The sequence below is a fragment of the Cucurbita moschata genome, unplaced genomic scaffold (assembly GCF_002738365.1).
Source record: "Cucurbita moschata cultivar Rifu unplaced genomic scaffold, Cmos_1.0 Cmo_Scf00014, whole genome shotgun sequence".
NCBI classification, from domain to species: Eukaryota; Viridiplantae; Streptophyta; class Magnoliopsida; order Cucurbitales; family Cucurbitaceae; genus Cucurbita; species Cucurbita moschata.
In genome coordinates, this window is record NW_019268530.1 from 3844812 (window position 1) to 3864564 (window position 19753).

Genomic DNA, 19753 nt, shown 5'->3' on the forward strand with positions numbered 1-19753 from the left:
GGGGGGGGGGGGGGGGGGGGGGGAGAGAGAAAATAATAGTAATAACTGTCCAAAATAAACAAGGATTTTGTCAAGTCTATTAGGAGCTTGAGAGGTGTTGATTTTAAGGAATCCAAAGAAACTTCTCAGGTCGTTAAAAGTTGTGGAGGTGTGCTTCTTATATAACCTAGAAGGATTTTTTTTTTTTTTATATCAGGTATTTGTAGCATACAGAGAGCTTGAAAACATCATGGGTTTCAGTGAAGGTCATGGTGTTTCTGGCTTCATAAGAATGGATTAATTATATTCAAAACTCTAGATAACTTTAAAGCTTCCTTGAATAGCCTCATAAATCTAAGAGCTCTTTTCTTTCTTCTTCTTCTTCTTTCTTTTCTTTTTTTTTCTTTTTTTTTTTTTTTCCATCCAACAAAAAATGAAGGCTTCCATTTAGGAATAAAAACCTAATCTAAAGACAGTTCAATCGAAAAACAAATATATGAATGAATGTATGTATATAGTAACATCTTATATTATCATACGGAACTTTAATGAAATTGTTTCTTTACAAAAATATAAAGTATATATAGTATGTCTATATACAGACATAATACATACATACATACATTTATTCCATAAGAAACAAATTAGTATATAATATGCACAAGGCCCATCTCAAGGAATTCTATACTCCAGCTCACAACTCAATTCTTCTTCCCCTATGGTTTCTATATCAAATCACCCTAACACTCTCATGACTATACCACATTAAAGGAGAATCACTAATGTATATGTATGCAACCCAACAACAAATGATATTAAACATGAAAATGAATGAATTCATAAGTCATCCATGCAAAGCCAAGATTAGCTGAACATGGAGAAGGAAAGAGAGGTACCCATTGTGGAATAATTGACGCAACGTCTTTCCCAGACTTCTGCTTAAGAAACTCGGATAAAGAGGCCAATGCTTTGAGCTGTTGAAAATCTAATAGCAAATTAGTTCCTATTAAAGAACCCAGTAAATGTGAATATTATTCACTCGTAAGATCTCAACGAGTTTCCTCTACAGTATTTACAAAAAGTAAAATTTTGATGCAATGGTTCTAACCAACACTCTGGCTCACAATAGTGCTTTCATTGACTGTTACAACTAACTCTAGACTTAAACGATTCCACACCTTTTACATGAAAAGAGTACTCATTATAATTAATCAATGATTATTACAACATTCAGATAGTTTTAAACAACGAGAAGTTGTCCAAGTGTAGTACTGCATTTATATATGCAATTCTTGAGATCGCAAAGGGGGAAAAAATACACCAAGCCAGTAAATTTTTTTTCCTTTTATTTCCACTAAGAAAATAACAACAGGCCCGTTTTCAGAAATCCCAATCAATTTTTTAGTATCCTACTAATATCCTGAACGCACCACAGTTTTTTAGTTTGTGGTAGAATTAAACTGGACACAGAGGCTCTGGAGTGATGTTGAAAATTGGAAGAGATTTGTCATCCAGTTCACAACATTAGATAGCGCATTTTCACATAAAAGAGTAATACATTGACGAGCTTCTTATTAGCCGTGCCTCAGAAACTCTTAACTACTTATTTCCTAGTGAAGAGCCTTGCTTAACAGTAGATGAAAGACAACAGGTAACTACATATAAATTACCTTGGTGGTTGGGTCTTTCCTTGAAAGCCTCTTCAAGTGCTGTGCAACTTCACCATCAATATCCTGCGTGCACACATATAATAAAAAAAACGGTCCTATCAATGATTACAAATTCATTAATCAAGCAGCGTTACAATAATATCTATCATGTCTCAACTCTCAATCCAAACAACCATACCGAAAAAGATGCTGCATCATCCCCAGTGAGAGTAGAATCGAGCCGGTAACTACCAAGAAAGCCGCCAAATCCAGCAGCGTTAGCGGCGGAATCCGATGGCAGAAGTGACGCTGCCAAACTGTGTGCAAAAGAAAAGTTAAATTTCTCAAAGGAATATGAACAAAAAGAAAAGAATTTTAGCTAATGGAATAACTGAAAGCGGCGATCTTCTTAAATATGGAAGAGAAGTTAACAACCTGCTGCTTGAAGGTCTAGCCTTGCTTCTAGCACCGTCTCCCTTGGGTCTACCCATTCAAAATACAGGCAATAGCACAGGTGAAAAATAAAGAGGGATTGAGAATCCGAGAAAGAGAAGAAAGCCGATAATAGAGATGGAAATCCGGATTATATTGGAAGTCCGCCGATTGAAAGGGGGAAGTTCTCAAAACGCGATGAGAGTCAGAGGTCTGGTAAAGGAGTATCGATACGCCGCCGCCGCCGCCGCCTTCCCCCTGAAATCGGTTAGTCGGATTCAGCTCCGCCTCGAGTAACAGCGACGAAACGTGAAACGCCGCCTCCTGGCGAAAAGCTTAGGAATTAGAGAGCGTATCGGCTAAACAAATGGGCTTCTGTGTTGCATTCATTCGCTGGGAGACGAGAATGCAATTCCAATTTATAGGTTTCAACCCTCATTGAGTTCTAAGGGCGCACAGCTGAAAACTATGTCGGACTCGTATTTCCCTCTTAACGCCAAAGGTTTAATTCTCATTTTTCCCTGCCCTTTTTTAATATTTTATTTCCTTATTTGAACACAAAAAATAATAATAATAATAATAATAATAATTTTAAATGACTATTATCTCGGTCTACCGTCCTTGGGCAATGCCGAACGACGACGATTTGAAGCAACCTGCAAGAGGATAATTTGAGCATCATATGATGTCGTGTCTAACGTACTCTGATGTTTAAGTCAATGATAAGGTCGGAGAAGTGGACAACTAAGTGTCACAATTGCACTATTGAGGCAATGAGACAACCATTGTATCACATTTGTTTTAACTTGATGAAGAAGTTAGTTGTATGGAAGTCGGACTTTACGGACAATTTTGGCATAAGATCGAGTCTCTTGTCACGTTTGAGAGAAATATTTTAGAAAACGTGAGCAAGGAAATGCGAGAAAATCTCAAATTTCGGATTTTTGCGTGAAATCCCCGCTATTTTTTAAAAAAGTACTCCACAATAAATGTGCCCCTATAGAGATAGAACCTTTTCTTATACTAGCCTTGACACACAAAAACCCACAATAAATGTGCCCCTATAGAGATAGAACCTTTTCTCATACTAGCCTTGACACACAAAAACCCAAACATACTCATTTCTTAATTAAATTTGACGTGAAATCTAGAAATATTTCTTTTGTGAAAAACAATTTGAAAGATATCAATGTTATAAGCCAAAAGTGAATAAGCTACAACCACAACTTTGATAGCATATAACCGAGTAGAAATAGTTGGCAACTAATCACATCTTTTTGGGGCATGTTAACATTGACAAGTGCAGACACGATTTGGGTGAAGAGTCATACACCCCGTATTGACATGATAGTAATAGTAAAGACCTAAACTATGAAAGCAAGTAAAAAATGTTTGGAACCGAGATGCGGCCATGGACAACACGTCCTGAATAAGTATGATTGGAACATCTGACACGCGGTCACATGTAACACGTTTTGGACAAGCATGATCGTAACACAAAATAGATGTACGATTTCACCTACCTTTATGAAGAGTGGATCTCATACTTATATTGCTTTTCCAATGTATTCGTATATGCTTTGTGATGGGACAAACAAGTAGATCTTTCCGGAGAGATTGATATCTGGTTTGTATGGTCCAATCGTTATCTCAACTCAATCAGCTAATGATTGAGGCATCGTGGCATTCCCCTCATTTAGTGAATCATGCCTATGGAGTTAGTTCTCACTCAAACCATAACAAATATTATTGAACTTTTTCGTTCCAAATACACATCCTTAAAAGTCGAAGAAATCCTATAAAATTCAATCATTTTAGTCAACACAAACAAATTCATTTAGAACTCACTGTGATTCGAACTCCCTCAAAATTATAGGCAACCGGGACAGACCATTAAAAAAATGTGCAAGTGTTCTTTACCATAAAGCTAGTCCATGAGGAGGAGTTGAGTTCCAATAAAAAAAGAAATCTAAGATATTTATATCATAAAAAAAAATCCACATGCAAATCTTTAATCTTGTTTACAAATTCCCTATTGAGAAAAAGCATTTACAAACATAGCAACTCTTTAACTCGTCAATAAAATCTTGCCTGATATTTGTTTTTTGCATCTTTATTCTGGAGCTGCCTTTTTAGTTGGCAAGATTTTGGTTCTTTTCTTCTTGCATTCAATCTTCCTTTTCAAACATCATAAAGATGAGCATCTTCTGAATTATGGCTCAGTTCTGTTATATTCGTCCATCAAAGAATATTACAATCAAAGCCACGATCAAGGATGGATCTACAGTGCCAGGAAAAATGGTTAGTCGAAATCTTCCTCTTCTGACGCAAATTTGGTGAAGCTTGTGCATCAGGCTTGTCTGCATCAAAAAAGCAATAATCACCACAACTCTTTAGTTACCAATGCAAATGACCCCTTGGAGTTTATGCACGAAGGAATGCAATGTTTTTGCAATAAGAATTCAGTTTATTTCAGAAGAATTTCCCCTCTTTTTGCCAATGAACCATAGCTTTCTAAGATGTGGCAAATGAAAGACACTAACATAGACCCAGAGGAGAGGTATTGATGATTTATTTTTACTGATTTCATCATCCATAAGCCTTTCACCTTGCACAAGTTGCCATTATTTTGAAAGGGTTGGTATCTTGTTGAATGCTCAATCTAATTTGATGGCATTGGTGATTAAGTAACAAAACAATTATGAGCTTCTGATGGGAATCTAAATGATGGGCATCGGTGTTTAAGTTGAATACGAAACCAAAATTAAAAATGATCTATTCAATTATAACTCTTTGAATGTTAATAGTAACTAGGCTATATAGCAAGCATCAAGTTAGCAACATGCTTAGGGATGAAATGAACAGCCTTATAAGAACAATTATGAGCTTCTGATGGGCAATCTAAATGATGGGCATTGGTGTTTAAGTTGAATATGAAACCAAAATTAAAAATGATCTAATCAATTATAACTCTTTGAATGTTATAGTAATGAACAACCTTATAAGTGTTAGACGAACACGACTCTCCACAATGGTATGATATTATCCACTTTGAGTATAAGCTCTCATGGCTTTGCTTTGGGCTTCCCCAAAAGGCCTCATACCAATGGAGAGCGTATTCTTTGTTTATGAACCCATGATCATTCCCTAAATTAGCTGATGTGGGACTTTCATCATCCAACACCTCCCCTCGAACAAAGTACGCCTCCCCTTAATCAAGGCTCGACTCCTTTGAAGTCTTAGTCATTTTTGACTGCCTTCAAGGAGGCTCGACTCTTTTACTTTTCGAGTCCTTTGTTCGATATTTGAGGATTTACCAATCTATCGGCACGACTAAGTTTAGGGCATGGCTCTGATACCATGTTAAACAAACACGACTCTCCACAATGGTATGATATTGTCCACTTTGAGCATAAGCTCTCATGGCTTCGTTTTGGGCTTCCCAAAAGGTCTCATACCAATGGAGAGAGTATTCTTTGTTTATAAACCCATGATCATTCCCTAAATTAGCTGATCATCATCCAACAATAAGAACATTCTTCCTTCTAAGAACAATTATGAGCTTCTGATGGGCAATCTAAATTATGGGCATTGATGTTTAAGTTGAATATGAAACCAAAATTAAATATGATCTAATCAATTATAACTCTTTGAATGTTAATAGTAACTAGGCTATAGCAATTAGCAAGCATCAAGTTAGCAACATGCTTAGGGATGAAATGAACAGCCTTATAAGAACATTCTTCCATATGTTTATTGCTATACAGTACCTGAGCCACTATAGTGTTGCCTTTATATATAGTACAGGATCTCTGGAAAGGAAAGCCTTTCATCTCCAAGCTAGCATTTGAGTCGTCTGAATTTTCACCCACAAGGAAGACTTTGAATTCAGTTCTTCTAAGTTTGTTGAGTGTTCTTTCCACTTTGAAGAGCAAGTCCTGCTCGCCAATATCCCCCTTGAAGCCTTGCCAAGATTCTTTCTGTGACCAACGCAAACTTGTTCACATTATTTCAGAAAAACAGCAAAAAGGAAGCCTTCCTGCGCTTTAACAACTTTAAAAGAATACTATCTTGCAACTATTTCACGAGTTCATATGGAATGATAATGACCAAATGCAAAGTAATTATTAGCAAGTCCCAGCGATCACAATCCTAAAATCTTAAACAAGAATAAGGAACATAACAGTAAAAAACCGTACAAGAAAGGATCGATAGACAAACTGAATGACCTAAAATTCTGAAGCATTCTGTAACAGTAACAGCCACGAACAAGAACACTAAAACCACGTAAGTAATACACTAGCAAAACTTCTCCCAATTTTTTCGTATTAGTTTAACGGATCTAATTCCTGAAGGCGGAGTAAAAAAAGGAAAAATGTTGTTTGTCATGCGGAATCTTGTCTAATTGTTTATTCATACGATCGCGACAAAATTAACCGATAACACTCAGCTTCCGAGAATTCTCGGCTTCCAACTCTTCACATGATTAGGAACTTATGAATCACAGCAGTATACTAAACACAGCTATAGCAGTGAAAGTTAGGATAAAAGTAGTCTGAATTACTCACGTTAACACGATGAATGGAAATGAGAGGACCGGCGGCGGCGGCGGCGTCGTGCAGCACAATCTTGTCAATTGACGACGATTTCAAAGATTGACGACTGAGTCGAAAAATGAAATCGCCGGAGGAAGTAGTTACGTGGTCGGGATGTTTTTTGGATAGGAACAAATCGACGGGAATGGGGAGAGATGCGGCGCAGATGGCGGGATCTGAAGAATTAGCCATAATCAATTGGATTTGCAAGAAAATGAAATGAAAAATTTGGAAGAAAATTAAGAGAAGAGGAGGAGAATAAAGAATGTTGGAATGAAGTTAAATTTTCTTAATGGAAGGAAGGAAAAAAAACGCAGAATATTATTTCAGCTGTCAATTTTTTCTTATTTTTAATATAAAAATATTTGTTCCAAACAACCTTTCCATACATAATTTTCAATTCTCAATATAAATTTATTAAAAAATATAAAACATATATATACATACATAGATATATAGGGTGAGGCGGAGTGGAGAAGAGATTTGACAGTGTTGGAAGCAGAAACCGGGTTGATTTATATAATTTTACAGTGTCAAAAGAAAAAATCTTTCTCTACTCTCTTTTTCATTTCCAATTTAGACTTAGATTTTTCAAGTTAAATGTACATTTTTAATCGCGAGAGGTACTAATGAAGAAGAACAATTCTAATCGAGAGGTACTGGTGAAGAACAATTCGGGCCATTTGATAACTTATATATTACTTTAGTATAATTTTGGGTGTATAAAACATTTTTATGTTGAATAATTTAATTATTTTTTTTTTAGTTCCATTTATTTTCAACAATTCAGTTTATATTAAATTATATAATATTTTGTAAAACAAGTTAGATTATGATGTTTTGGATTTTTATTGAAATAATATATAATAATAATTTAAAGATTAATTTAGATTTTAAACGAAAATACTAGAACTTAAAAATCAAAATAAAGAAAATATGTAATTTTAGAAATTGAGACATGAACATCTTTCTTAAGATGCTTCCCATATGGGCATCCATATGTTCTCTGAGAACGACATTTTACTGTACGGGTAATCGACATTTTACCGTACGGGTAATCGAGCTGTCGAACATAGAAGAATTTGAATGAAATTTCTTTCATTGATTATATAAATTACACAAGAACTAACTACAGAGATGAGGGACTTCCAAGAAGAATGTAATAATCTACAACTTATATTTGGCAGTGCCCACCAATCAATCAAATTGTGTAGCTCCTTATGATGAACCCCCAACTGATTGAGGGAATGTTGGTGGCACTCAGATATCAAATAATCCGAATGCTTGCTTCATTGCCTTGCCTGCCACCTGGAAAACTTGTGTGTTCTTTCAGGTACCAAAATAACATAATTGGGTGACAATTATGCTAAAAAATACACTTCTACTGCTAACCATAAACAACCACAAACAAACAAAATCTAGGCCCGTCAAGAGAGAGATTGAGAGAAGAGATGTAACAATCCAAGTCACCGCCAACGGAGGAGGAAGAGGTTTCCACACCCCTTATAAAAAATGTTTGTTTCGTTCTCCTCTCCAACTGATATGAGAACTAAGAATCCACCCTCTTCGAAACCAGTTTCATTCTCCTCCCCAACCGATGTGAGATCTAAGAATCCACCCCCTTCGAAACCAGTTTCATTCTTTTTCCTAATCGATGTGAGATCTAAAAATCCACCCCCTTCGAAACCAACGTCTTCGCTGGATTTGTTCCCTTCTCCAATTGATGTGGACTCTCCCCCTCCAATCTAATCCCCTTCGGGACCCAATGTCCTAACTGACACACCGCCTCGAGTCCACCCCCTTCGAGGCTCAGCTTCCTTGCTGGCACATCGCCCAATGTTTGACTCTAATACTATTTGTAACAACTCAAGCTCACCTCAGCTTCTTTGCTGGTACATCGCCCAATGTCTGGCTCTAATACTATTTGTAACAACTCAAGCTCACCGCTAGTAAATCTTGTCCTCTTTGGACTTTTCCTTTCGGGCTTCCCCTCAAGGTTTTTAAAACGCGTTTGCTAAAGAGAGGTTTCCACATCCTTAAAAAGAATGCTTCGTTCTCCTCCCCAACCGATGTGGGATCTCACAAGAGAGATCGTTCGTTCTTGGTGAGCGTGAGAGAGAAGAAATCTGCTGAAAATAGGAAAGTTGGGAAGGAACATAACAAAGAAAGTTTCTCAGATTTTGGTCTATTTTAGAAACGTTTTAGAAACAAGAACCCGACACATCTGTTTCTCAACAAGAAACAGAGAACGGTGAATATATTACTAAAGGAGGCCTACAGGGCTTTTAATTTCTATTGAAGTAGCAAAGCAAAGTGTATTTTGACCTCTAAATCTCCAAAGGAACATCCCTAGTCATTACAAGCACATTCCTCTCCCTATTAAGCAACTCACTTAAGGAAAATGGTAATACCTGATATAGGACAAGCGGTAGAACAAACATCCCTCTCCCAAAGACGAAAATAGCTGTCCTATAATACCAAAAATTCAACGGTAGGACCATCTCCAATCTTCACCCTCTTCTTGACCACCATTACTATCGTAATCAAAACTATCGCCATCGTCTTCGTCAAAATCACCATATATTTCATCCTCGTCTAATTGAACTCCATTCTCTGACAGGTCGTCCTCTTCTAGACCATTAGCTTCTGAGGACTGCTTGTCCTCATCATCTTCTTCTGATTCTTCATTTGTAGATTCACTTTCCAACTCTTCTTCTTCGGACGCCTCATCTGGGTAATCGAAGTGTGGATTGTTTTCAGCTGAAACCAAAAAAGATATTAGAAACAACAGACATTAGTTATAATTTAGGTTTCTAAACTAGAGGGAAAAACCTACTTACCATTTGAATCATCACTTTCATAGTCCGAGTCATCAGGCCCATCATATAGATCCAAGTCGTCCACTTGTATCCTGAAAAAATATGTGAAATGATTTCCGAAAAAATAAAATCAAGTATAACCCAGAGCAGAGAGGGAAAACAGAGAGAGAGCGAGAGAATAACGCACAAAGGAAATGGATTAGAGGCATCGTCCTCGGCAATCGGAACATTATTCTTCACAGTATAGTAGTCATATACATAATCATCTACGGGCACTGTAGAACAAGTGAAAACACAGACATAGCAATAAGAAATTACAGTAACGACAGCCCTATGAACATACAAATGATATAACAAAAGGGTGAGCTAGGAAGGAAACTCAGGCAAGGCAAGAACTGGAAAACAAATGGAAAATGGAGGATAACTATTCTCCTCATCCAACGCAAATCTCTTTTGAATTGCCTAGGACTTCAGTTGCATTATTTACCACTACAGTTGTATGACAAAACACCTCAAGTGACTAAATGAAACTTACAATCTTGTTTCATCGTGTTTGCATTTATATCTGACTCGATCTCTTCGGCAGCACTTGGAATAAACTCTCTTAGTAAAGGCAGATAACTTGATAACATACTTTGATCCTCCAGAGTCATACACCTGCATTAATACCGAAAGAAAATATGGCCACATAAATGAGGATCTTATAGAATATCATGACCAAACAATATCATAATGACAGAACTAAAGAACTAACTCCGCCTTTGGTGCTTCACTTGATGTTTCATTTGTATCAAGACGAACAATATCATAAATATGATATGCATCATGTAATTGGTCGTCTCTGGGATCTTTAATCCCTTTCCTACTTCTCCATATTTGCTCAAATCTAGCTTTTTTTGCCAAAACCTAGTAAAAGGAGAAAGCAGTAGCACAAAGAAACCATGTTACCAACATAATATAACAGTTCAACATATGAACAAAACTTGGTCAGACTAGAGAATGCCATCTATAATCTAATCTGACAAATTCTTCAGATAAAACATTGATTATATCTATTTTTATAAAAAGCATTAAAGAAAAGTCATCATAGACCAGACCTCTTGTTCTTGTCTAGTTTTAACCAACAGCTGTTCTTGTCTTGGCTGCAGAACACTAGATAAAGTGAGAAAATTATTCAACAAGTACCGCACAACTAAGAACCAAACAAACAACAGACAGGACAGCATACACTCTCTCTCTTAAAATTTCTTCTGCGCTCCTCATTCTTTAGGTTATTTTCAATGTTGCCAGCAGCATCTGGTGCCTAAAGGGAAAACAGCAAGGGATGAAGATGCTAGTCAAAATGTCCAAGAAGGAGATTAATAACTGACCACAATACTAACCACGAACGACTGAATAATGTCAACTGAGGCCTCAGAGCTTCTCAGTGTCTCCACATGCTGTACAAAAATCTTCTTAGTTTTAAGTTCCTCTGATGCAAGAGAAAGCTATTCCATCAGGGACGGAGTTATACACAGCCATATTTAAATATACTTCATTGACCCATGCAACTGAGAAATCCAGTACAATTTTGGTCGAACTATCAAAGTTTACATTTAATCAATTGGCAAGAACAGTAAAGTAAATAAATCCATTCACCCCTCCCTCACAGAAAAAGAAGAAACAATAATAACAATGAAATCCATCCATTAATTTTCTTATGAAGGGACAAAGAATCCATGTTTGTATTTTTTAAAATCACTAGCCCTGCAAACACCAGGGTATAATCAGGAGCAGTTACTGTATATTCTTGTGGAAGAATCATAGATAGCTACTAACTGCTGTTTCCTCTTTTCACCTATGTAGATTATAGAGTGATTGGTGAAAAGAAAAGAACGCAATGATAGGTTCAGAAATTATCAAACCTTTCTGGAACGTTTCAGAAATGGACAAATTATCAAAATCCAAAAGAGGTCGTTTCAGTGGCCTCTCATTGATTTCCAGCCCTGCAACATACAAATTATCCGAACGTCAACTCGGAAACGAACAATTCAAACTCCATTTGATACGTGAATAGTTAGAAATCAAAAGAGACGGCTAATATCCAAAAATTACAATAATGTAAAGGCGATTCATCAACTAAAATCAGCAAGATGAAGGCCTTGATGAAGTGAATGAAAACGAGCGTCCGAAGAGAACTCACATAACGCATCGAGTCGAGACTGGGAAGCTTTGCGCTTAACCCTAACTAAGACTGGCTTTTCGTCCGCGAATTTGGGAGCAGAAGAAGAACTCTCGCCGATGCTGGCCATATGCGAAGCGATCGGAGACACGATCGACGCTCAGGGTCTAGAACATGCGAGCCGGAGAACAACTACGAACTTCTTGTGTCCCCTAATAACAGAGGGTTGCGCTTTTAAATATGAAATATTAATTTGTTTGGGTTTAAATATTTTATCTTTAATATATATATATATATATATATATATATATTTATTTATTTATTTATATTTATATTTATATACTTATTTTTAGAAACCAAATATTTGATTTAAAATATTAATTTAATTTATGAAATATATTTTATATAGCTTAGATTTTTTCTTTTATTTTTATCTTATTTTTCAAGTTAATAGTATATTTTATTTTATTTTTATAATTTAGTTGGTAGCTTGTATTCTTTTTAGACGGTGTAAATGTTAATAAAATTAAACTTTTAATCTCACTTTTGTTTCTCGTTCTTAACCAGAAATTTTACAAGATGAGGATTAAAATGGGGGAGAGTGTCAGAATCATACTAGAAAATAATAGGTTATGACCCTCACATGCAGACAAACAAGGAGGCGACACGCGAGTGGTGCCCATCTGGCCACATGAGAGTCGAGATAAACAAGTGTCATAATGCGATCGAGGAGGATGGTGTAACATTTAACACATTAAGAAGAATGTGCATAAAAGCAAAGCTGAGACAAACAAAATTAGAGACAACAGGTCGTCGTGAATGCTAGAGACTGGCTCAAAGAGGATCGAGTACTAAGTTTGAGTTTCTGCATGAGTTTTAGTAAGCAACTCTGGAGTTAAGTTCTTCTATATAAAATATGAAAGCCCACCAAATTTGGTGTTGATAGGACAACATACAGATACACCACGTGTAACAACCTAGATCCACCGTTAGCAGATATTGTTCTCTTTGGGCTTCCCCTCAAGACTTTTAAAATGCGTCTGCTAGGGGAAGGTTTTCACACATAGTGATTTGTTCTCCTCCCCAACTAATATGGGACATCACAATCTACCATAGGTTTTCACAAATGGTGGTTTGTTCTCCTCCCCAACCAATGTGGGACATCACAATCCACCCTCCTTCAGGGCCGGCCAACGTCCTCGCTGACACTCTTTCCTTCCTCTAATCGATGTGGAACCGCCCCCAAATCCACCCCCATTTGGGGCCTAGTGTCCTAACTGGCACACCGTCTCGTATCTACCCCCTTCGGGGAACAACGAGAAGGCTGGCTCATCGTCCGGTGTCTGGCTCTGATACCATTTGTAATAACCCAGACCCACCGCTAGCAGATATTATCCTCTTTGGGCTTTCCCTTTCGGGCTTCCCCTCAAGGCTTTAAAACGCGTCTACTGGGGGAAGGTTTTCACACCCTTATAAATGGTGGTTTGTTCTCCTCCCCAACCAATGTGAGACATCACACCACGAGATCATATGATTGTTTACTAAAATTATGTCTACTTTTGCGAGACCTAAAATGTTTCAAATTGTATTATACGGGAGGCATGATATTAGGTATCCACCTCCCCATGGACCATGTGACCTAAGTGAGTTACTCTAGGGCACACACGTGCATCATGGCAATACTAGTATCTTGTACGTCTTCCTATGGAAATGAGGTTTTAAGAATAGTGTCGGATGACATGAGCATGCCAATATTCCGCTTCATCTCTTGAGTCGAAGGTCAGTATATAGGGTCGTTCTTTGGTAGTGATGCATAAATGACTTGACATGGACATGAAAGGGTTCACGCCTCGATAATATTCAGATGAATGGATGTCTGAGGCTTAGCGATTTTAAAGTTGCCTCATGGATCAATCTCAATAAGCATGTCCAAGCGAGCAGAAAAGGCCGATAACATCTCAAGACTTGGGATAGCATCACGAAGCATAGACTACATTGTCGAGAATCAGAACAATGAGTCGGCTAGAATTGCAACAAGTGAACATACACGTAAAAGACAACATGTATGGTCGAACAAAATTAGTTTTCGCACGAGTTGTGTTTGGTCGGTTAAGGAGAACCTCACTTAAGGTTCGACAAAGCTGCAAATATATTAAAAAAAAAAACATATAATAAAACATTAGTTTCCCTCTCAGCCTTGTCATGATCGTGTCAGAATCACAACGTCGCACAAAGTACAACCGTGACACGAGACATCACTATCTTCACTCGTCCCACGAACATCTCTACAACCGCAACAAGTTATTAAACTAAAATTAAAACTTTATATAATTTAAATTTAAATACTAAAAAAAGTAAATAAACTAAATCTCAACATAAATAGTAAAGTAGAAGGTGAAAGTGGTAAATAGTTTTACCTCAGTAATTATTTTTCACTGAACAAATTCCAAAACAGGCTAAATCTTATTAGAAAAAAAAAAAAACAGCTATTTACTGTCTTATAACATGTTTTTCCACAATAATTATAAAAAAAAAAAAACATACCTTTTCTGCAAATAAAATTCAATAAAATTTCCATAAATCTCAAGAACAGTTCTTATTGAATATTCGAATTCCATGTTCGTCTCAAACAAAGAGGGATACATAGCCTAAACGAGCGCCGCCCCTGTTTCCTGTCTCCGGGAAGAAATTGCAGAACAATCGTTGCTCTGTTCCACTCTGTTCCATGTCTTCCAGAGCTCTTCAATGGCTGAGTCTTGTCGGAATCATATGGCTTCAATCCATCAATGGAACCAGCTTCAATTTCCCCTCGTACTCATCTCAGTTCAAGCATCAGCTCTCCATGTCGCAGCTGCAGCTCAATAATCTCGCATTTGCCTCCGACGCCGGCAAGCTTTTCGGGTTCGTCTCTGGCTTTGCTGCTAATTCTTTACCCCTTTGGTTGGTTCTCGTGATTGGTTCTTCTCTTGGTCTTGTCGGCTATGGCGTCCAATATCTCTTCATTATCAACAAATTACACGACCCCTCTTATTGGGTCATCTTCTTGCTCACTGTTCTTGCCGGAAACAGCATTTGTTGGATCAATACTGTCTGTTACATTGTCGCCATTAGAAACTTTAAAGCTCATCGCCATGTTGCTGTCGGGATATCAACTAGTTACCAAGGATTAAGCGCTAAGATCTATACAGATATTGTCGAATCAATGTTTTCTAAACGGTCGTCCAAAAGAACAGAAACATTTCTTCTCTTGAACTCTGTTTTGCCATTGGGTGTTTCTGTTTTGGTGTCGCCGTTTGTTAGAGTTCATGTCGTGGAAGAACAGGGAGGTTTGGAAATTGGGGTTTTTTTGATCTTTATGATAACCATAGCTACTGGGGTTTTTGCTGTTTTTACGAGTTTGGGATCGATTTCGACAAAGCTGTCGCCATTGACTGGTTTGGTCGGGATTTTGGTGTTTCTCCTCCTGCCGTTGGCTGTTGCAGTAGCTGAAAATGTAAAACGAAAAACAGAGCAACCGGAGAAACAGAGAGACGCCGTTGAGGCGGCAATGGAGGAGATCGGAGCGAAAGAAATGTTGAAAAGAATGAACTTTTGGTTACATTTTGGGGTTTATTTCTTCGGAGCAACACTTGGGTTGGTGTTCTTAAACAATTTGGGACAGATAGCGGAGTCTCGCCGGAGCTCCGGCGTTTCATCGTTGGTGTCTCTGTCTGCATCGTTCGGCTTCTTCGGCCGCCTGGCACCGTCGCTTCTCGACCATTTCTTCCCAGGGAAGTTGATGAAGTCTAAGCCAGGATGGATGGTGGCGCTGTTGGGAGCAATGTGCGGCGGCTTCTTCCTTCTTTTATGGCCGACGGACATGAGCTTGTGTACAAGCACGGCCATAATTGCAGGGTGTACGGGCGCCATTACGTCGATTGCTGTGTCGGTAACAACAGAGTTATTTGGAGCTGATAATTTCTCTATAAATCATAACCTGGTGGTTGCCAATATTCCTCTTGGCTCGTTTCTTTTTGGGTCTCTCGCCGGGTTTCTTTACCGGATGCAAGTGCCGGCGGGCGCCGGAAAATGCATCGGAGTTGAGTGCTACAGAGCCGTTTTCTTCATTTGGGGCTGCTTGTGTCTGGTCGGAACTTTGCTGGCGCTGGTTCTGTTCGCTCGGACCAGAAGCTTTTACTCTACGAAGCGGCGGATGGTTGAAGACTCTCCGCCATTGCACGTTTTGCCACTATCAATAGTTTCATAGATGAGTAGGATATTGCAATGCAAGAAATTAGGAATTATTTTATAGAATTGTTTGGAAAAAAATTAATTAATTGAAGTTGGCAAACTCGAGCATAGTTCACCGGATTAAAATGTATGTTTTTTTAGCTAAGATGTCAAAATTTTAAAGTTTTACCCTCGTTCCATTTAGCATGTCTTGACTCGAGTGAAAAATCACCTCACGACATTCTACTATTCTCTATTGCACTCGAGCGAATGAGTTTCGATAGCATTTCACTAGTTTTTTGTGACATTCACTTTCAACCCGACTCACCACCGATGTGCCCTTTACGTCCTGTTATTTTGAAGAACACTTGTCCAATCCCCTGTCTTATTGTGACTGATGGCACAGAGTTAGCTGGGGCTTATTCCTCGAGTCTTGTCATGATCGTGCACTCGACGAAAGAGCTTTACAAGAGACATTCCCCTTCTTCGCCCACGCGAGATTGCTGGATTGGGTTTTCGACCATTGTCCAAGATTCTCCAATGTTGCTCTTGTGGGAGTCTGGGTCATGTCTCAGTTCCAATGTGATTGATCATCTAGAAAAATCAGCTAAGCATCATTGGCTTGGTTAGACTTTCCCTGACGAACGACCTAATACTACACAGACTCGTATATTCTAAAAAATGAATGAAAATTTTCGTACAAATCCGAATTGAGATAAGACACAAAAATAGGGACAGAGAATGCTTCTCGAGTCTCGTGTGGATATGTAATGAATTTAGTAAAGGGATTTAATTGAACCCATGTGAGAGATTACTAAGTTGAGTTAAAAAAAGTATTAATGATTCGACATACTTGATTTAAATAATAGATGTAGTTGGTATGCATTTAATTGCAATTAAATGAATGACGAAAGAATATAACAAAATTTAACGTTGCTGTCATGCGTAATAGGTATCTTACATTTATCTGAAAAAGGAGTAGAATGTGGCTTGAGTATTTAAAATACTCAGTAAGTAGTCCCACTATTGAGATCAGAAAATGTAATCATAGACAATCATTGTTGAACCCATAGTACTTTTTTATATACCGACCACACACACGCATATGGACCCTGTGGGGAGGCTCGTATATACCTTTGGGCTTGACTACAAGCGCTAACACACGGTCATGCTACTAGAAACCAAGAGTGAAAGGACCGTGCATACGTTCTAATCATAATAAGAAAGTATTCTGATGCACGTCACATACAACATGCATAAGATCTCTCGTAGTTTCAAATCATTGTATAAACGTATGATGCAAATCATAGCTTCATATCCTTTTATGTCATAGCGTTCCTATGAAATGTGCATACATATACTATCATATCTTTCATGGCTAACAGACATGGCTTATCAATGTCTCATAGGCATAATATGAACATACTAACATAATGTACGTGCCGTGACATATGGCATGGATGCATGCATCATAAAAAATTCATATCATGACATAACATAAACCATTACATAACACATAAAATATGACTCGTTTGGGGGCCATAAGTCGATCCACGACTACCAAATGTTGTTCTCGCGTCTGCTAGAGGAAGCTTTCCACTCTTATAAATGGTGTTTTGTTATCCTCCCCAACCAATGTGGGACATCGCTGGCACTCTTTCCTTTCTCCAACCGATGTGAGACTGCCACCAAATCCACCCTCCTTCAGGGCTCAACGTCTTTACTGGCACACTGCCTCGTGTCTACCCCCCTTCGGAGAACAACGAGAAAGCTGACACATCGTCCGGTGTCAGACTCTGATACCATTTGTAACGGCCTAGATCCACCGCTAGCAGATATTGTGAAAAAAATCAATAATATTTTATAAATAAAAATACAATATAACATACATCATAATTTCTTAAAATACAAATTTAAATATCATAACTTTTGTGCCATAATAAAATTCTCTCCTTAAAACCGGGGTGAAACTAAAAATATATATAAGTTGAGGGGCATTTCTGCAGTCTCTCCCTTCCGGTTTGTTGAATTGAAGATTGGGCGTCCATGTGGCATGCGCATTGTCTTCTTCGCTCGCTCGCCTCTGTAAACCCTATAAAAGCCTCTGTGAATCATACCCTAGGCAGGCTGCCTTATCTGCCAGCGTCCTCAGTTATCCCTTAGCACAGCGCGCGCGACGGAGAAATGAATACCTCTACCCTCCTCGCTTCTCATTTCTCAACCGGCCGCTGCCCCACCTCCTCTTCTTTTCTCAATCCTCTCCCTCTTCGAACAGCCACAAGCTTCAATCTCTCCAAACGACGTCAATTCAGAGTCTCAATTCCGCGTAGTTCATCGGAGGTTACGGAAGAAACCGTCTCGTCCTCGTCGCCTTCCTCACTTGATGTTTTTGGTGGTAAGAAGGAGCTCACTGGGATTCAACCTGTTGTTCGGTTATTATCTCCGCCTTTACGATTAGCGACGTCGGCCATTGTTGTTGCTGGAGCTGTAGCTGCTGGTTATGGGCTAGGGTTGCGGTTTGGTAAGTCCCGTAACGCAGCTTTGGGTGGGGCTGCTGCTCTCGCTGCCGCAAGTGGAGCTGCTGTATATTCCTTGAATTCATGTGTTCCTGATGTTGCGGCTGTTGATTTGCATAACTATGTGGCTGGATTTGATGATCCTGCGAATGTGAAGAAGGAGGAAATAGAAAGCATTGCTGCAAAGTTGGTTTTATTATTATTTTTCTTGTTTCTATTTCTTTTTTCGTTTGCCTAGTTTCTTACGATTGCACAGACTTGGTGAAAAGACGAGGGTTAATTTGATAGGAAGTTATTGTTTTAAGTACCGGCGGCTTGTTAGCATACGAAGTGCGTAATACACTAACTGCTAATAGTCATCATTATTTAGGAAATCTCGGATAAAAAAATGTCCAAGCTTTTAAGAATTGACATTTTTGTTTGTATTGTAATTTTTTTTTCACATTGATCTTCAGATATGGAGTTAGCAAGCAAGATGAGGCGTTTAACGCAGAGCTATGTGACTTGTATTGTCGGTGAGTCCCAAATGAACTTCAACTGCATAATCAACTATTGGAATTGTAGGTTGTCTACTCAATACATTAGCATTGTAGATTTCAACTTGCCTTTATCAGTCCCCATTGATTTGAGACAACCACTACATTTTTTTTTGTGAACACCTGTTTTAAAAGGTAAATGTTTGCTATGATTTTGCATTTTGTTGCCATAACTTGTAAGAACCCTTTCATGAGAAGTGAGTTAGAAAGAAATTGAAGGATCTTTGAAGCATAGGAGATTTTGGTTGGGTTCTTCAGGGACATCGGTGTTTTGTGTTCAGTTGTATTATCCATATGGGTTTATATAAGACTTGAGCTTTAGTCCACTTTAGGCATGTACCCTCAACCAAGAGGTTAGAGGTTTGAATCCTCCATATGGGTTTCAATAAATAAGGCTTTCTATGAATTCGAGAGGTTGTCTATCACTCCTTTGACTTTTCTAGGTCATCTCCTTGTAAGCTTCTTTCTTTCATGCAATCTAGTTTATCATTTATATCCTTATAAGAAGAGAAGTGAGATATTTTCTAACCCGTTGTTAGGTCCGAGGTTTCAGATAGTTAATCTTTGTTTATCACCTGCTATGATTTTTCTCCTTGTTTGCACTCAAGGTTTTGTGTTGGAAAATTTGAGTAGGAAGAAACAGAAATATTTATAAGGAGTTGAGAGGACATACATGAGTTGTGGGAGATGGTGTCGGTACTTGGAGTTCCCTAGCTAAAAGTTTCTACGACCTTTCCCCTTTTGGATTCATGCTAATTGAAGTGTGTTTTTGTGAACTTCTATAATTTCATCTTTCTCAACTTTCTCAATACAATTCCTTGACTATCCTAGAAGAAAAAAAAAAAAAAAAAAAAAAC

At 38.1% G+C, this 19753-nt stretch overlaps 5 protein-coding genes across 8 annotated transcripts in view; 2 read left to right on the top strand and 3 right to left on the bottom strand.

The window, feature by feature from the left end:
- LOC111452200 (E3 ubiquitin-protein ligase listerin) overlaps window positions 1-2540 on the bottom strand; it is an 18542-nt gene extending 16002 nt beyond the window's left edge. For both annotated transcript variants that reach the window (XR_002712106.1, XM_023092790.1), the window contains exons 1-4: window positions 2064-2540; window positions 1828-1945; window positions 1650-1712; window positions 876-953 (exon numbers count right to left, since the gene is read on the bottom strand). Coding sequence is in view for 1 of the 2 variants with exons in the window: in XM_023092790.1 (XP_022948558.1) it covers window positions 876-953; window positions 1650-1712; window positions 1828-1945; window positions 2064-2119 (315 nt within the window). In the remaining variant the exon portion in view is untranslated. The remainder of the gene's footprint in view (window positions 1-875; window positions 954-1649; window positions 1713-1827; window positions 1946-2063) is intronic.
- Window positions 2541-4010: 1470 nt separating this feature from the next.
- On the bottom strand, window positions 4011-6938 carry LOC111452060 (protein LURP-one-related 7). The gene is made up of 3 exons (XM_023092590.1): window positions 6629-6938; window positions 5831-6040; window positions 4011-4420 (listed from the first exon to the last, which is right to left on the bottom strand). The coding sequence occupies exons 1-3, from the start codon at window positions 6845-6847 to the stop codon at window positions 4289-4291; spliced, it is 561 nt and encodes a 186-aa protein (XP_022948358.1). The 5' UTR covers window positions 6848-6938; the 3' UTR covers window positions 4011-4288.
- Window positions 6939-7728: 790 nt separating this feature from the next.
- Window positions 7729-11871, bottom strand: LOC111452902 (RNA-directed DNA methylation 4). Of its 3 annotated transcripts, none has more exons than XR_002712180.1 (11): window positions 11657-11871; window positions 11379-11459; window positions 10857-10945; window positions 10703-10777; window positions 10572-10616; window positions 10229-10380; window positions 10010-10131; window positions 9662-9749; window positions 9496-9566; window positions 9067-9415; window positions 7729-7956 (listed from the first exon to the last, which is right to left on the bottom strand). XR_002712180.1 is itself a non-coding variant. In XM_023093825.1 (10 exons), the coding sequence occupies exons 1-10, from the start codon at window positions 11763-11765 to the stop codon at window positions 9141-9143; spliced, it is 1107 nt and encodes a 368-aa protein (XP_022949593.1). In that variant the 5' UTR covers window positions 11766-11871; the 3' UTR covers window positions 8813-9140. The 3 variants fall into 3 exon arrangements, 1 of the variants encoding a protein (XP_022949593.1); XR_002712181.1 differs by having other exon boundaries at window positions 7729-7963; XM_023093825.1 differs by lacking the exon at window positions 7729-7956 and having other exon boundaries at window positions 8813-9415.
- A 2258-nt stretch (window positions 11872-14129) lies between these two features.
- LOC111452597 (protein NUCLEAR FUSION DEFECTIVE 4-like) lies at window positions 14130-15953 on the top strand. Its single transcript, XM_023093398.1, has one exon. The coding sequence runs from the start codon at window positions 14361-14363 to the stop codon at window positions 15879-15881; it is 1521 nt and encodes a 506-aa protein (XP_022949166.1). The 5' UTR covers window positions 14130-14360; the 3' UTR covers window positions 15882-15953.
- A 1942-nt stretch (window positions 15954-17895) lies between these two features.
- Window positions 17896-19753, top strand: part of LOC111452240 (protein TIC110, chloroplastic) — a 9934-nt gene continuing 8076 nt past the window's right edge. The window contains exons 1-2 of the mRNA XM_023092846.1: window positions 17896-18546; window positions 18816-18875. Of these exons, the coding sequence (XP_022948614.1) occupies window positions 18029-18546; window positions 18816-18875 (578 nt within the window). The 5' untranslated portion in view covers window positions 17896-18028. The remainder of the gene's footprint in view (window positions 18547-18815; window positions 18876-19753) is intronic.

Excerpts from the sequence above, each read along its gene's own strand:
- LOC111452597 (XM_023093398.1), top strand. The coding sequence starts at position 14,361 with ATGTCTTCCAGAGCTCTTCAATGGCTGAGTCTTGTCGGAATCATATGG.
- LOC111452060 (XM_023092590.1), bottom strand. The coding sequence starts at position 6,847 with ATGGCTAATTCTTCAGATCCCGCCATCTGCGCCGCATCTCTCCCCATT. Across the intron at positions 6,041-6,628 it reads TTTCCATTCATCGTGTTAAC|AAAGAATCTTGGCAAGGCTT; the intron begins GTGAGTAATTCA and ends CGTTGGTCACAG. Across the intron at positions 4,421-5,830 it reads GCAACACTATAGTGGCTCAG|ACAAGCCTGATGCACAAGCT; the intron begins GTACTGTATAGC and ends TTTTTGATGCAG.
- LOC111452902 (XM_023093825.1), bottom strand. The coding sequence starts at position 11,765 with ATGGCCAGCATCGGCGAGAGTTCTTCTTCTGCTCCCAAATTCGCGGAC. Across the intron at positions 10,778-10,856 it reads ACATTATTCAGTCGTTCGTG|GCACCAGATGCTGCTGGCAA; the intron begins GTTAGTATTGTG and ends TTTTCCCTTTAG. Across the intron at positions 9,416-9,495 it reads TGAAAGTGATGATTCAAATG|CTGAAAACAATCCACACTTC; the intron begins GTAAGTAGGTTT and ends TTTTGGTTTCAG.